This window comes from Lepus europaeus, chromosome 11 (assembly GCF_033115175.1).
Source record: "Lepus europaeus isolate LE1 chromosome 11, mLepTim1.pri, whole genome shotgun sequence".
Classification (NCBI taxonomy): Eukaryota; Metazoa; Chordata; class Mammalia; order Lagomorpha; family Leporidae; genus Lepus; species Lepus europaeus.
This window is the reverse complement of record NC_084837.1, coordinates 45,150,060-45,167,861: the sequence shown is the minus strand read 5'-3', so window position 1 is coordinate 45,167,861 and position 17,802 is coordinate 45,150,060. Positions and strand designations below refer to the sequence as shown.

The 17,802-nt window shown below is 38.4% G+C and overlaps 1 protein-coding gene across 1 annotated transcript in view; it reads right to left on the bottom strand.

The window, feature by feature from the left end:
• Positions 1–11,354: 11,354 nt before the first annotated feature.
• PRKD1 (protein kinase D1) overlaps positions 11,355–17,802 on the bottom strand; it is a 350,954-nt gene continuing 344,506 nt past the window's right edge. The window contains 2 exon segments of the mRNA XM_062205334.1: positions 11,355–12,332; positions 13,191–13,276. Coding sequence (XP_062061318.1) covers positions 12,114–12,332; positions 13,191–13,276 — 305 coding nt within the window. The 3' untranslated portion in view covers positions 11,355–12,113.

Here is a 17,802-nt window from a genome sequence, read left to right as displayed (position 1 = left end):
GACGCTAACTTACTATTTCAAACAATCTACCTGGACCCTGTTGGCCAACCCCAACTTGTCTGACCAGCCCAGGGTTTGTTCACTACCCCTTCTTCTTCAAAAAGCTCTGGCAAAAACTGGTATAAAGATGAGGAACTAGTTTTGGTTTCATTTTATTTTTAAAATTTCTAATCCATTGCACAGCTACACTTTTGGGAAATATAATAAAAATGAATGAATACAAAAACAAAATAGAAATGACAACAAAATACAAATTCAGTGATATGGTAGTATAGTCAACAACATAAAACTGATACAGAGATTTCAACACATTTTCCATTTCTGTATTTATCTTTTGATGGCTCATGATAACCCCCAAACTCACAGATCTCATTTTGTAGAACACACTTTAGCACTTTGATTGGAATTTTAGTTTATAATTGCTGATTGTTTTAATTAAAAATATTTTTATAGCACGAATTGATTCTTAGGGAAAACTTCCACCCTCCATATGTCCTTCCACTTAGTAGTTTAAAAGCATGGCAGAGGGGAGAAGCTAGTAGGAAAGGAGAGCTGTGTGAATAAATCCAGCTGATGCACATAAATTTCCAAAGCATCAATGAAACTTTCAAATGGCTTTGATTCCCAAAGTATTCTCTTGGCCCATCTCAAAAGTAGTAATATCACCTCTTTACAAACTAACTTTTGTCCTGGAACTTCATTTATCTTTAACTTAGGATATTTTATCCTTAACCTAAGTTAAGGACAAAACAAGCTAAACTTGTAGCTGTAACAACAATATTCAGGTATTTTTCCCACAAATGTGCAATATTATATATGATGAAAGAAAATACAAATTGAGAACTAAGGTTCTTTAGTCATTAAGAGCTTGGGCTCTGGAGTCTGGCTCCATCAGTTATTAGCTTGCAGTTATGACCTTGGGTAACATACTTAATATCTTTAGACTTCAGTCCCCTAATCTGGAAATACATATTAAGTGACAAAGTAATAACATGTAAATTGAAATATATAAACTAGATAAGAAAAATGTATAAGTACATAAGGAAAACAGAATATATAAAAGGAAAATATTTAAGGAATTACAATATAAAAGTGGAAGTGTTAAAACATCTACCATATAACCCTCATAGAGTTATGAGGAGGGTTAAATGAAATGGTTAGATTTTGGCACCTTGGTTACAAAAATTTGACATATTATTATTTGAGCATTTATTTTAGCTCTAGACTAAAGCATACTTTCAGGATTGGTTTGCTAAGTAGGATTCAGGAAATCTAAACTGTGGTTTCTGGTTCCAATCAAAATGGCAGTAAACACATTCCACCCCGTCTCTTCCCCTAAATGCAACTGGAAGTCCTGAACATAATGCATAGAGTAGTCGTCTAAGAACTCTGAAAGTAAATGGTAGCAGCCAGATTGGGGAAAGAAACCAGAACCTGGATTATTACCAGATCAGCAAGTTCTCCCCCACCCCCTCCCCCTGCAACTCAGTGTCTCCTGGTAATGACCTGAAAAGCAGCTAAACCCAGGGACTGTGCTTGAACATAAACCCGAAAAGCTCCAACAGAAACTTTTCTACTTTCAGACTCAGGAATAGTAAGTGGCCCACTAGGGTTACAGAGTTGGCACAATCATTTGTTGCTTTTTCCCCATTTCCTCATTTTTTTTCTCCAGCCTCATTGAAATAGCAGCAACAGGAAATGGCAGCGATGCTAGTAAGGGACCTACAACTCCAAGTGAGGGAACCCTTCTCTTTGACCAGAGAAGCTGTAGTCCCCAGAGTATAAGGCACCTTGCTGTTTCTTGTGCACCATCTATCCTCCTGCAGCCCTGGAGGCATTTACAGTCGTAGGTATTACGTAGCAGAGCAGGGAGCCCAAAGTCATGGCTTCTCAGCTAAAGGACCATGAAACAGGTCCCTGGGAAACATACGGTATCAGGGAGATCATACAGAGGACAGCGCTCAGGAAAATAATTCCAAAATATGCTACCTGAGCTCCTGGGCTCAGTCACAAGTGGTCATGCTTACATCTAACCCTAATCAGCATATCAAAGGCTTTGAGAACTAAATTATGGGGTAGACTTCTTCCTAGACCCTAGACTGCCACTGTATGATGCACACACAAAGACAGCCCCAAAAGGCACTGCAAAGGGTTAAGAAATTGCATTGACAGGAATTAAAGTTTACAAAAGGCTAAGAGGAATTTGTATAATCAAGAAATTATAAGGCAATCAATATTCTCCAAAGGGGTTAAGATAAAAACATAATATTCAAGATATTTAGAGTAAAATTTTAAAAAATCCAACAGACAGAAACACAAAAATATCAACATCATACAAGAAAGTGACAATCAACAGATGTCAAACCTGAGATAGCACAGATATGGGAATGATCAGATAATAAATTTAAAACAGCTCTTTTAACTGTACTTCCAACTAATGCCAAAAATAACTGAAATAAATGGAAAGAAAAATCTCAGGTCAATAGAAGATATAAAACATAGAACTGGAGGCAGGCTTCAGAACTAAAACATGGAATAACAAATATTTAATACTTACAGAATAGAGATGACAGAGAGTAGAGACAGTAAACTAAAACAGATCAATAGACAGCATCAAATCTGCGGAAAGACTGGGGAGAAAAAGAACAGATCCAACAGGGGCATGTTGGACAATACAAGGAGTTTCAAATCATGTCATTCAAGTCCCAAAAACTTAATAGGAACTATTTTAAGAAATAATGACCAGGCCGGCGCCGTGGCTCAACAGGCTAATCCTCCGCCTTGCGGCGCCAGCACACCGGGTTCTAGTCCCGGTCGGGGCACCGATCCTGTCCCGGTTGCCCCTCTTCCAGGCCAGCTCTCTGCTGTGGCCCTGGAGTGCAGTGGAGGATGGCCCAAGTGCTTGGGTCCTGCACCCCATGGGAGACCAGGAGAAGCCCCTGGCTCCTGCCATCGGAACAGCGCGGTGCGCCGGCCGCAGCGCGCTACCGCGGCGGCCATTGGAGGGTGAACCAACGGCAAAAGGAAGACCTTTCTCTCTGTCTCTCTCTCACTGTCTACTCTGCCTGTCAAAAAAAAAAAAAAAAAAAAAAAGAAATAATGACCAAAAATTCAGCAAAGTTAGTGAAGATATACACTCAAATGTATTAATGTTACTGGAAAATATATAGGACGAATGCAAAGAAATCCATGCCCACAGACAACATAATCAAGCTTCTGAAAACTAATGACAAGCAAAACGTCTTGAAAGTTCCCCCCAAATTAAGCATTTCACATAGAGAAATAATATTTAAAAGCAGTGGTCAGAGGGCAGTGCAGTAACATTTTAAAGAAGGAGCCCGTGCTGTGGGGTAGCCATGAAGCCAGCATCCCACAGGGGTGCTGGCTGGAGTCCCAGCTGCTCCACTAATGATGCAAAGGCAGTGGAGAATGGTCCAAATGCTTGGGCCCCTGCTACCCATGTTGGAGACCTGGATGGAGTCCAGACTCTTGGCACCAGCCTGGTTCATCCTTTACTGTTGCAGCCCTTTGGGGGGTAAACTCAATGAATGGAAAATCTGTCTCTCTCTCTCATTCAAATATATAAATAAATCTTTAAAAAATATTGAAAGGAGAAATTGTCAACATAAAATTCCATACCCAGTGAAACTGAAGATTTTTATCTACCATATTTACCATTATATGATTTTCCCCCATTTCCTTCATTGATGACATTATGGTTCCTTCCAGTGCCATCTATATTCAGTCTGAAGAAATTTCTTTTCCACTTATTTACGAGCATTTCTGCTGTCAAAAAATCACTAATTCATTGGAGAGTATATTTATTTTACCTATATTACTGAAGAAAAATTTCAAGCAAAAACCACACACAAAAAAACACTAGATACTTATTAGATTAAAAAAAATTATTTATTTATTTATTTATTTTTTATTTTTGACAGGCAGCGTGGACAGTGAGAGATAGACAGAAAGGTCTTCCTTTGCCGTTGATTTACCCTCCAATGGCCGCCGCGACCGGCGCGCTGCGGCCGGTGCACTGCGCTGATCCGAAGGCAGGAGCCAGGTGCTTCTCCTGGTCTCCCATGGGGTGCAGGGCCCAAGCACTTGGGCCATCCTCCACTGCACTCCCTGGCCACAGCAGAGAGCTGGCCTGGAAGAGGGGCAACCGGGACAGAATCCGGCGCCTCGACCGGGACTAGAACCCGGTTTGCCGGCACCATAAGGTGGAGGATTAGCCTATTGAGCCACAGTGCCAGCCCAGATTAAAAACATTTAAATATTTATTTATTTTAAAGGGAGCTAGAGAGAGACATCTATCCTCTGGTTCTCTACCCAAGTGCCACAACAGCCAGGTCTGAGCAAGGCTGAAGCCAGGAGCCAGGAGCACCATTTGGGAGGAATTCATTAATTATACTCAGGTTTTGAACTTCTGTACTCTGTCACTATTGTGTCTCTAAAATATATTTTTTGTCAAAGTCACAGTACCATATGCTGGTGAGAAGGTCGAGAAACTGGAACATTTATGTATTCATGGTAGGAATTCGTAATGCTAACACTGGACACGTATGTTTCTTTTTTCTTCCTTTTTAGTAATATTTATTTATGTGAGAGGCAGAGAAACTGAGAGTGAGAAAGAGACAGCGAGAGCAATAATGAATCTGCGGGTCCACTCCCCAAATGGCCAGAACGGCTAGGGCTGAGTTGGGGCCAGATCTGGAAATCAGGGAATGCAATCTACACTTCCCATTTGGGTGACAGGAACTCAGTTTTTTCAGCCATCACTACCACCTCCATGGTCTTCATTAGCAGGAAGCTGGCATCAGAAGCCAGAGAGAAATTGAACCCAGGTGTTCTGATGTGAAAAGAGGTTAGACTTAACTTCTAAATACATTGCCTTGTTTGTCAATTTCTTAGAAAGCTAACATGCACTTACCTTATAAATCATCAATCTCACTCATGGAGTTTTAACCTAGAGAAATGTGTCCAGACCACTGCCCCCACCACATACACAGATACCTAAAGGTTCTATGTCAGGTTAATAGATAAACAAACTGGATACATCCACACAATGGAATAATTCTCTGCAGTAAAAAGGAATGGCCTATTGATTCACATAACCACTAAGATGGATCTTAAAGCTGTAATGATGAAACAAAGAAAAAGGACATATACTCCATAATTTTATTCATATAAATTTCTGAAAAAGGCAAAAATAGTAGGGATAGAGAAGCAGACTAGTGTTTGCCAGAGGTTAATGTGGGAGAGAATCTGACAATGTATAAGTAGCACAAAGAAACTTCTTGGAGTGATAGGATTGTCCATTCTGTATCTCGAATGAGGTGGTAGTTATACTTGTCTGCATGTACTAAAAATTCTCATAAGAAATGTATACCACTGGGGCCGGCGCTGTGGCATGGTGGGTAAAGCCTCCGCCTGGCATCCCACATGGGTGCTAGTTCTAGTCCTGGCTGCTTCACTTCAAATAAAGCTCTGCTATGGCCTGGGAAAGCAGTGGAATATGGCTCAAGCCCTTGGGCCCTTGCACCCACGTGGGAGACCTGGAAGAAGCTCCTGGCTCCTGGCTTCGAATTGGCCCAGCTCTGGCTGTTGCGGCCATTTGGGGAGTAAACCAGTGGATGGAAGACTTTTCTGCCTCTGCCTCTCTGTAATTGTGCCTTTCAAATAAATAAATAAATAAATCTTTAAAAATGTACACCACTAAAAGGCCAACTTTACTAATATATGCTTTAAAATAATAATAAATGGATATAAATATTATGCTTCACTGATTCAGATTCAGTGGGCAATGATAGAAACAAACTATAGCCATTTAATGCATCAATTTTCTTAGTTAAGAGATCCAAGAAGTTATTTTTTATTGCAGTACTCATCGGATTAATGAGATAATATTTGTGAAATGTTTTGAGCTCCTTAAAAAGAAGTTGCTATGCAAATATAAAGTGCTTTACCATTATTCAGGCACTATTTTTTTTTCATTTGCTTACATGATGAAGTTTATGATCATCTTCATTTTTCACATTATTTTTAATGAATTGTAACAATAAAATGTGGTAGCCAAGATACAAAATGAAACACATGTTAATGAGGCTAAAAATTTGTAATTAGAATTTGAAACATCAGTCTGTCTAAAGATAATTGGCTCTAATGATTATTTCTCTATGTACACAAGCTACAATCTTATGAAGTCCAAGTGTAGCTTATTCTGCATAGTTTTGCCTACAGAACATACTTCCAGTATAAATCTGGCAATGTGGTGTAGAGTACACATAGGAGAGAAAGGCCTGAATGAAAAAGTTCCACTTAGATGGATACAGCAAAGCTGATTTGAGGGCTAAAATCACAAATGGTTTTACATAAGTTGAACTGAAAGTCACAGTGAGATCTCCAATAAAAATATTGTATACATTTGTGCAAAGATGAAACTGGATTGAGGAATCTTTTGAACTGAAGAATTGAAGAAGCCCCATACTGGGTGCTAGTGAAGGTAATACTTAAGTTAACAGCTATAAATCTTATTGGAGGGAGAAAATACTGAAAGAGGAGAACAGAACACTGCATACAGTTAATTGATATTTGTTGAGCTGTAACATACTTCTAGCAATTTGGCTAAGAAATTTAAATAGCTACTTAGTTGTTCCATCCACACTCTAAAGTAAGTATCATTGTTTCTGTTCCTGATACCCTTGAGACTCAGATACCTTACAGTATGTTGTCTAAGTTCACAAAACAAGAGATTTGAATCAATGCTCGTCAATTTTCAAAGTTCATGCCTTTTGTAGTACCTCATCAAAACAGAAGCAGGACACTACAGAAGGGAAGTCACAGGAAATGAAGGCAGTAGCCACATGTCTTTTCATCTACTATAGTCTCAGTACATGATAAGTGGTTAAAATGTTCAATGGATGACCAAAGCATGACAAATATCACCTACTGAAACTTTACTGATGCCCTGAGCCAAGTATGCACTAAGTTTTATGTATTATACCAGTGAATCTCTTATAAACATCCCTAACAAGACATCAGATATTTTAGTGCTTTATGGTCACCCAGAGTGCAATTACATTATATTGAAGCAATCTATAAATTTTGAATCAGAGACTATGGATGACTCTTTTCACAAGGTATTCATTGGCAAAAAAATGAGGATTTCATTCTATGGGTTGTTTAAAAAAGAAGGAAAAATCACAAGAGAAACATAGCAGCTCAAGAAAATGTAGAAATGATCTTTGCTAGAAAGATGAGCAAGGATTGAACTCACTTGTGTATACTGTTATATTGAAGGGGAAGCCAAGCTATTGTATTTATTCATTTTTTCCCCAAGGGTAATTTGTTGGTCGAAAAGGATAATTAGGGATTGCGGTGGTCTCTCTCAATGGAGGCAAGAATGAACCCAAATCAGAGCCAAGTAGAAGGGCTACTACTTGAAAATTTAGAATGAGGAGATAAGACTATTCAAACCAGAAGGACAAGGGGCAAAGGAGCTCAAAATATTGAGGAAATCATGCAGAACAGTTATCACTGGTGCTACATGTGTACATGAAAAAACAATTCGGCATCTCCTCAAACACCACGCTGATGTTAGCTGAGATGACTCCCAAGAGTTTGAAGATTTATGTGGGCCATGTCCAGAAAGAGAGTGAGCAAGAGAGCGAGGGAAATCAAATGTTTTCAGATTAGATGTTTTCTTCTCACAAGACAATCAGTTTGCCTGAAAGTTTAGAAGCTAATTATGATAAATCTGAAGAAATGAGAAAACTTGGGATTCTCTGAATATTTTTTTCTAATTGATGTCTATTGTTATTTGTTACAGATTACCTAAGTTTTGTTTATTGTCCTATGGATGAATTCCTCTATGGAGATTTTATCTCTAGGAATTTTCAGAATGGTAGTATAAGAAGTCCAGCAAATATTTTCCCAAAGAATCATGACGTGACTACAAAATTGTCTAAAGCAAGCACTTTGGGACTTTGGAAATGTGCCCAGAGCATACAAGGAATTGATAAGCATGTATTAAGAAAAACTAACAAACTTTAGGAAGACCAATGGGAGCCTATGACTTTTCAGCATGCTTCCACCCTCCTCCCCATTCTCTGCTCCATATAACAAAGTTGTCTTACAAGTTTTTGCAAGGGTGACAGATTCTAGAGAATTAATTCTGGAAAGTTACTAAGCAAGAAACAACAGCAGTGACAACCACTGGATAGAGGAACATAACACAGAGTTGCTACAGTATTAATTAATATCTAGTTTTCAACAAAAATACAATACATGAAAATAAATAGCAAAGTGTGCCACATACACAGTAGTACTGCACTCATGGAAATTGTCTCTGATAGGGTGGAGCTTTGGAAAGACAGCCCAAATGTTTGACTTGGTTAGACAAGCACTACAAAGCTGCTATTATAAATATGTTCAGAAAAATACAGAAATTCACATCTACAGAATTATAGTATGATAAAAATGATTCCTTCAATATAATTTTAAGAAGAAAATCATAATAAAAGAAAATTTATCCATATATCCAGGAAGCTCAACAAACTTAAGGTAATCACAAAAATCACATCTGGGCACATCACAGTCAAGCTGTGGCCAGACAGAAAATGTTGAAAGTAATTCATCATGTAAAAGAAAACCATAATAAGATTAAAGGTGATCTTTTGCCAGACCCAAGAGGCTAAAAATATGGGATGACATATTAAAAAAAGTGAAACATGTAAAGCTGTATAGTTGTGCATACATTCCTATGGTCTTACTTCTAAGAGCATAGTTTAAAAACTTGTCATGGGACTCCAAATCCCATTAAAATTGGTGGTAAAAATGCCATCTTACTTGTTAAAGTGATCATATTAAGTATTAAAGTGAATATACAGATAGGATTAAGTGTCAAAGTTACATATAAATAGGATCAAGGGTCTGGTAACAATAGATAGAATTAAAAAGGAGAGAATGTTCAACATGGGAAGCAGTCCACAGAGCAGACTCATAGAATGACAATTGCTTTAAGTAACACTCTAACCTCAGAATCAGCCCTTAAGTCTTCTTGGTCTGGCTGAAAAGCCCGTGAGAGTATTTCAGGCATGAAAAGCCAAGATACTGTGGCAAAAAATGTTCTACATGAAAGATCTCTGTGAGAGAGACCTCAGCGGAAAGCAGTGGCCATCAAAGAGGGATGTAATTTTCTCTGAAGGGAGGAGATAATTTCCACTTTGCTCATGGTATTGTCTAAATACTAATGGAGTTTGTGTAGTCCCTGACATTATACATAACAGTGTTATTTGTTAAATTAACAATAGGAGTCACTGTGCACTAACTCCCCATGCAGGACCTCTTCCTCAATGAGTTCTACTATAAGAATTAACTGTAAGACTTGTTCTCAGTTTTTTATATTTCGTGTGTGTGTGTGCGTGCAAATTGTTGAAATCTTTACAGAGTTGGTCTTCAGTGTACAAAACTAATTTAAAATGAATCTTAATGGAGAATGGGACTGGGAAGGGGAGACAGAGGAGAATGAGGGGTGGGAGAGAATAATTATATTCCTAAAGTTGTATTTATGAAACCTGCATTCCTTAAAAAATAAATTTAAAAAATTTAAAAAATGGTAAAAAAGTGAAACAAACAAAAAATCTTTCAGTCAAGATTTTTACATCCAGCCAAACTATCTTTCTAAAATGAAGGTGAAATAAAGGCACTCCCAGATATACAAAGATGGAGATTTGTTGCTTGCAGACCTGCTTTAAAGAAACACTACAGAAAGGCAGAATAGAAATCTAACTAGATATAGATAGTATTTTGTTCTCACATAAGAAAATACAGAACCAATGGTAAAGGCAGGTATACAAAAAGGCAATCTATTTTGCTGCTTTTTTCTCTCAACTGATTTAAGGGATAATTGCAGATTATGTTATTATGTAAAAGTATTATTGGTATTATAATATATAAAGCCATAATATACAAGATAGTAATATGACAAAAAAGTTGTATGAAATGGAGGTCTCATGGAGTACAGTTTGTATATCTCACTGGTTTTAAGTTAGTCTTTATTTGAAGTTAACACTGACAAGAAAATGTGCACACCATAGTCTCTTAAGCAATCTTTAAGCAAATAGCTAACACAAATAGTAAAAATACAACACAGGAAATAAATGTTACAATAAGAATATATATATATATATATATATATATATATATATATATATATAGCACAAAAGGGGCAGTCAAAGAGAGACAAAAAGACAAGAGGCATAGGGCACACAAATGAGAAAGAATGAACTGGAGTTACAGCAATATGGAGAGAAATGTGGTATGGAGAGAAAGATGTGTTTGGTGCTGTGAATAGGCTCTGAAAAACAAGCAGTAGATTGAGGTGGAATTTTTAAATGTTCAGATGTATTTGTTTAAAATTCAGTATTAATATAAAAGACTAACCATTAGAAAGATGAACTATTCTCCTACTCTCTCTCCAAGTGGAAATAGAATCTGTAGTCTTAATGTGCTCACATAATATATTCCAGAGTCTCACAATACTTATACCTCCAAATATTAATTACATTTTTTTCTGTCTCATAGTATACGATTGTTACTCTGCTGCCATGAGGAAAACAGCCCACATCACCCACTCCATACACACAGAGACTTTGAGGAACAATGTCAGCTTTCTCTTCTCCAGGGTCTATAATCTCACTTGAGTTGATTTTCTCTTCAGGGATTATTTTTCAGTATGCATTTTGTTGAGAGAATATGAAAAGAAACCAGAGTCAATATTACTCTTTATTTATCAATTCGAAAGGCTAAGTAACACAGAAAAAGAGAAAGAGATTCATTTTGCTGGTTCACTCCTCGCAATGCCCACAACAGCCAGTGTTGAGCAAGGCCAAAGTCAGGAGCTTGAAACTTCATCTGGACCTCCTACTTGAATAGCAGGGATTCAAGTATTTGGAGCCTCCCAGGATGTGCATTAACAGGACGCTGGATCTGAAGCAGAGACAGGTTGTGCCACAATGCCAGTCCCTAGCATCAGTATTCTTAGTCCCTGACTTATACTGACTAAATCAGGAAGCTCCAATGGGATTGCTATTTGCAGTATTTCCAACTATGACTAGAAGCATCGTGTTTGAAAGCTTTCTTTACTATTGGAAATTAGAAGTACTGCAAGACTGAAAGTGTTCTTTATATTCTGAAACATTTTTCACCACTTCAGTGTTACATTGAATTCTATACCATGAGATTTTTGTCCTGCCTTTTTGAGTAGATATCTCTGCTTCTAATGGTCTGAAAACAATAGAGTGGACAACAAATGGAAATAATCCAATCAAATGGACACATATTTTGACAAGAATATTTATTTGTTATTGTTGAAAAATACACAAAGGCAAAAGGTCGCTTAGCTGCTGGTTTTCCATAGTACAGCAGAGTGTTGTTACAAAGGGGGAGATACATCTGTTATATAGAGCAGTTTACATTTCTAAGGCATTTAGGTTTAAGAACAGTAGGCCCTGCATGCCTAGGTGCGTTTACTTGAGTTTAAACATAATGAGAAACACCAGGCAGACAAAGAATTTGAAATCACACAATGAAATTCTTTCATGCATTTATATCAGGACTTTATGTCCTTTACCCCACCCATCTCACCTTTTGTTTTTCCCCAGGTGAGTTTGGAGTTGTTCATAGAACACCAGTAATAATCGACTCTTCAAGAGTTTGCTTACAAAGACAACACCAATGGGACACACCAAATGGAACTGCTTCGTGGATAGGTTCTGTCCCTTATCAAAATGAGGCTCCAGTAAGAAAAACACTGATTTGCCAAGGCACAGTGGAGGCAGGTTTAATGCATTAAATATAACATGAATCATTCACAATAACAAGTTTAGTGTTTCAGGGAACTTTTGTTAATAAAACACAGTTGGTCACACAAAATACAAATGCTTCTGTTGATTTGTCTTGGCAACTCAGATACATCAACAGTGCTAACAGTTTAACAGCTTTGTTCTCATCTGACAGAAAATAATGGCAGTTCTGCAAGGCAAATGTTAAACCTGACCGTATGTATTTATTAATTCCACAGTGTTTTGACAGATTATAGGGGATGGAACTTAGAGGATGCTGACACGCTCACTGAGGGCTTTCATCTCTGTTTCTTCAGTCTCAGGACTGTCACCGTGGCTGGCGTTTGGATTGATCAGGTGTGTGGGGTATTGTAGCCCCTGCTCGCCTGCATACTGCTCCCACCTTGAGTCATCGCTTTCATGGGTGATGTAGCGCTCCCCAATTTTGCATTCCAGCTCTCGTAAATCTAACCAGGTTTGATAGTCCTGAAGAAGAAATCCCAAAACATTGCCATAGAGATCATTGCAACACAACACGCCTTTTCATATGTTGTCAGTTCCCACAGGCAGACTTACCCTTTCTCTTCCACTCTAACAGTGCTGCATCTTTCATCACATATCCTCAAGTTACAGCATGAGCTGCGAAGCCATCCTCTTCACCTAACCTTTCAAATACATACTGTTCATATGATACCGCGGATCGACGTGTGTGCAGCTAATGCTTGCAGTCAAGCAATTAGGAACTTTTGTTTCCCTTTGAAATGTAATGCCTACAAATAATCCTCCAGTATTTCAGAGTATCATTTTTAAAACTTTTAAGTTCAACAAATATTTAAGATAACATATAAGCATACACTTTACATTTGCCATGCATTTGTTCCATGTTCCAATCGCCTAGAACTTAAAAACACAGCTTCTGAATGAATACAGTGAGCAACTATTTGGACATTTATCAGGATTTATATTCTGAAGCTTTTGAAATCTGGCCCTCTGAGATATGTTATTATCCTTGTTTTCTGTTGTTGGTGGTGGGTTTTCTTAGTGCTTGTTTTGGTGTGTGCCTGTGTGCGTATATATGTATATCTTTCTTCTATCACATTTCCTTTGTAGAGACAGAGGTTTTGAAACACTAAACTATTACTAAACCCTAAGACTTTACAGGCATTTGGCAAACAAATTAATTAGAATTATTATTATTTAGAATTTTATATAGATATATATAATTATAAATATATGTGAGTTAGAATTATCATACATTTTAAAATAGGAGAAAAGTTTCCACAAATAATGTTAGAATCCTATAAATATTTCTCCAGCCAAGAAAAATCAAGGATTGATTTTTACCTGTAGCCAAGGATGACTCAGGGTCTTATCCACACTATAGCGTTTTCTCATTTTTACTTGCAGCAAATTATTGATAAGATCGATGGCTGAAAAACATTTTTAATCATTATTAAAAAGAGATGAGAAATCTGGAACATATGCACAATTCATTTACAGTTTATTCCACTTCTGTTATTTCACACAGTCAAGTGTAACACAGTGATAACAGGTACTGCAATCTGAAAAAAAAAAAATTCCCCTTGAGGATTCTAAAACCATGAACTTCATTTTATTTATGATACATATTTAATTAATTGGGTACTTAAAAAGTGAAGTTGGAAATAATTGTGAAGGAAAGAGTATCAGAGTCTCTTGAATAATGTAAATTTCAATTGGCCTACACTTCAGTACATTTTTTAAGAAAGGGAATTTTAGGCCGGCGCCGCGGCTCACTAGGCTAATCCTCTGCCTTGCGGCGCCGGCACACCGGGTTCTAGTCCCGGTCAGGGCGCCGGGTTCTGTCCCGGTTGCCCCTCTTCCAGGCCAGCTCTCTGCTGTGGCCAGGGAGTGCAGTGGAGGATGGCCCAAGTGCTTGGGCCCTGCACCCCATGGGAGACCAGGATAAAGCACCTGGCTCCTGCCATCGGATTAGCGCGGTGCGCCGGCCGCTGCGCGCCAGCCGCGGCGGCCATTGGAGGGTGAACCAACGGCAAAAGGAAGACCTTTCTCTCTGTCTCTCTCTCTCTCGCTGTCCGCCTGTCAAAAAAAAAAAAAGAAAGGGAATTTTGTTTAATTGTGTCATTTAATGCTGTCATACACTAATAGAATGATAAGACCAATATTTAAGAGAAAGCATGTGTTATTTTTATTATGAAATGCATCCAATGTTTGCTATGCATAATGAGCTTTCTAATAGTGAATTTAATGATAGACATTTGGATATTGTATTTATATAGAAAAAATATAGAATGACATGGATCATGTATCATGATAAACTTGGAGCCTACAAACCAATGGCCCAACAGAAAAATACTTATCTCTTTCACTTTACATTTGCTTTTAAAAAATAACAAGTCTTCATTGACTTCCTAGGGGAAGACAGGAAAGAAATGGATCTAACAAGAATTGTTCTCTGAAGGGTTATAATTACAACCCACACAGCCTAGTATCCTGTCTCTGACTGAGTATTAAAGGAAGAAAGATTATCAGCTTACCTTAAAATTTTTGAGTGATCACCTTATAACTCTGATTAAATCTGGCCCACAATTCTGGCTAAAACACACTGGATAAACATATTACTTATTTTACAGTGACCTACAGTCCTATTTTGACCAATTTTTTTTGACAGGCAGAGTTAGACAGTGAGAGAAACAGAGAGAAAGGTCTTCCTTCCGTTGGTTCACCCCCCAAATGGCTGCTATGGCCGGTGCGCTGGGCCAGTCCGAAGCCAGGAGCCAGGTGCTTCCTCCTGGTCTCCCATGCGGGTACAGGGCCCAAGCACTTAGGCCATCCCCCACTGCCTTCCTGGGCCACAGCAGAGAGCTGGGCCGAAAGAGGAGCAACTGAGACAGAATCTGGCGCCCCGCCTGACCGGAACTAGAACCTGGGGTGCTGGAGCCACAGGCGGAGGATTAGCCAAATGATCTGCGGTGCTGGCCTGACCAAATGTTTTGATCTCCTGACAATCCAAAATTTTAATTAAGTTTTGAGTTTGAGATTTTCAGTCAGATATCTGGAAATCTCGGAGTGGGACTCTCATCTTGGAGAAGCAACAGCTATGGTATAAAACGCATTGTCAGGTTAAACAAGAATCTAGGACCCTTTGAAAATTACCCCCACTGACAATGCTCCAACCTGTACTCCTAGCTAATGTCTCTGTTTATCAGGCCACTTCAGGCCAGAGTTGGTTTACTAGCCAATACTTCCTATTGTCATTCTTGTTGCATTTGTTTTAGAGGCATGGGGCTCAGCTGGAGAGGCATGGCCAACCTCTCTACAGGTGTGGACTCAGAGCGGTTCATGTGTTATTCAGGTTCCATTGGGTATCAGGGCATACGTGCATCAGCCAAGAAAGATAGTCTCTCATACTCTGCTATGAGGCCCATTTACACACAGGTCAACCCTAGGGTGTACCTCTCCTTTGTCTCTACTTGCCTGAAATTTTTCCAGAGATACCCTTGGGGATCCCTAAATAACTGCAACTTCACAGTCACTACACGCACCGATGACTGGACACACTCTCAAGCCCCACTTGCTCCTCACTTGTCTACTCATTCCTGCCAAACATATCAGCAACACACTAACTTAATTATACTGGGACTGTCTGCATGGAAAGTCCCTTTCATGTGGACACCTAGCTCTGAAGGGGCTCTTGATTTAGGAAGAAAAACTAACTCTTCTCATTATCCATTTTACAGAGCACCCACTTACCCAAAATACCATAAGATGGAGTTCTCACTCAGCTTTCCTGGAAATTGTATTTCAGTCTGTACACCAAAAATTCATTATTTATTGAAGCCATCACGTTACACTTACTAGTCACAGTTATAACAACTTCCATATTTCTTTCTTTCACTTAAACATTTTCCCCAAAAAATAGCTCAGTGCAATCTGTCAATGTAATCGAAGTATTTACACTTCAGAGAGTTAATTCTCATCCTTACCTACTCTGGGAATTATGTCTTAGAAATGGATCTTTCTACCAAACCTTTTATTCAAAGAGGTAAGCTGATTTAATAGCAAGAATTAACTTGTCAATTTTTCCAAACACCAAGACCTGAATCAAGCTGCTCTGACTCCATGGTTTGGTTTACATTACTTGTATGGACCTGGAAATGCAGACTGCTACCAGCATCCAGAGGAACAAAGATGGCTTCATTCCATAAAGACCAATCAGAAATCTTTCTCATTTTGAAGCAAAGAAAAATGATTTCTACAGGTTTTTTAGGCACATAGAATTGTATCTTTAGCTGATAACACCCCAATTATTTGCCTGCACTGAGGGTATGTAGAATCAAACACTGAAGGATCTGTTGACTGAAAAAATTAAATGTAACAACATGCATATACATGCAGTCTATGCCCATACACTCTTGTCTTGGCTAGGATACCTGAGGAAGTACAGTACTTAGTACGATTTCAAATTGCAAGCATGTGTTCTCAGAGAGCTTTTGAAAGCGCGGCTCTCTCAGTGAACTGTGTATTGGGCATGTGCTTTAAAACATTCATTCACATGATTTACTCACTGGTGAGTAAAGTGCACCTTCCATTCTTGCTGCTGTGAAGTCACACAGCAAAAATGGACGATGAGGAGCACGGGGAGAGCTTATGTGCTACTGCACACATGCTGCAGCATTACGCTCCCCTGGACACTGCAGGGAATAAATACATGGTATTAATTCACTCATTCTGCTGCAAATTCTGCAATTAGGAAGGTAGGAGTGTAGTCACTCGACAAAAGGTCTGGTTTGTTCCCAAATGGGCACCAACAGTGAACCACATTGCCTAATGGGAAGGGAAGTACTGCTAGTGGAGAACCTAGAAGTGTCTGAAAGGAATGGGATGTGAGGATGACAAAGCTGTTCTACAGAATGAAGCACACAGTCCTGAGTTTGTGCCACAGCTACCCGGTGACCTGAGTGAACACAGCAAGGCAACAAGCAGCACCAAGAGAAAAAGCAGTTTAGGAAATTAGGCTGAGCATGTGTGTGTGTGTGTGTGTGTTTGTGGAAATTTTTTATTTTTAAATTTTTGGGCTCATAGCAGCAGAAAGCAAAAATGTTGGGACTCTAATGTTACAGAAAAATTGGTACATTATCATATGAGAACTAACATCTACTTGTGATTGTTTCTAGACCCTGTAAAATATCCTTTTCATTAATTAGGTTCATAATCCAGAATTGTATGAATGTTCAGGTCTATACTCCCCAAATGCCTTTCACTAAACCCATTTTTAAGAGATTCCATGTTCTTTTACTTTTTCTTCTTTTTACTGTTACACTGGTCTCTTTACTACTCATGTAAATTGCTTTAATAGTTATGTAGTAAGAGTTCCTCATATGTATGAATTGTTCATTGATTTATCTATTTGTTCACTGCATCTTCCCAAAGTATACCATTGGCAATCACTCAGGGAATAAAAAGTTAATGATAAAACCCTACCTAAAAGAAGCTCCCAATCTAGTCCTAAAGACAAAACTTATACACACAATTGCTACCAGAAGTTATTAAAATGGCAAAATCCACCATTTTGAATCTGTGACATTTAGCTACACAAAGAAAAGATGTTTTGTTTTAATAACATCCTCATTGGACCTATGTATGTTCTTATTGCAGTGGAGAATTTAATATTCCTGATGAATGTTCAAGTCTTTGAAGACAGGGAGTCCCCGAAATATCATATATTCTCCCTGATCTGTGACAACTAACTGAGCACCTAAAAGGAAACCTGTAGAAGTGAAATGGACACTATGAGAAACAATGACTTGATCAGCCCTTGTCCTGACTGTTGATAAACAACTTAATACTTTATTCCTTTTAGTATTTTTTTGTTCTACTTAATACATTGGTTGAACTCTTTAGTTAACACACAATTATTCTTAGGTGTTTAAATTTAACTGAAAAGTGATCCCTG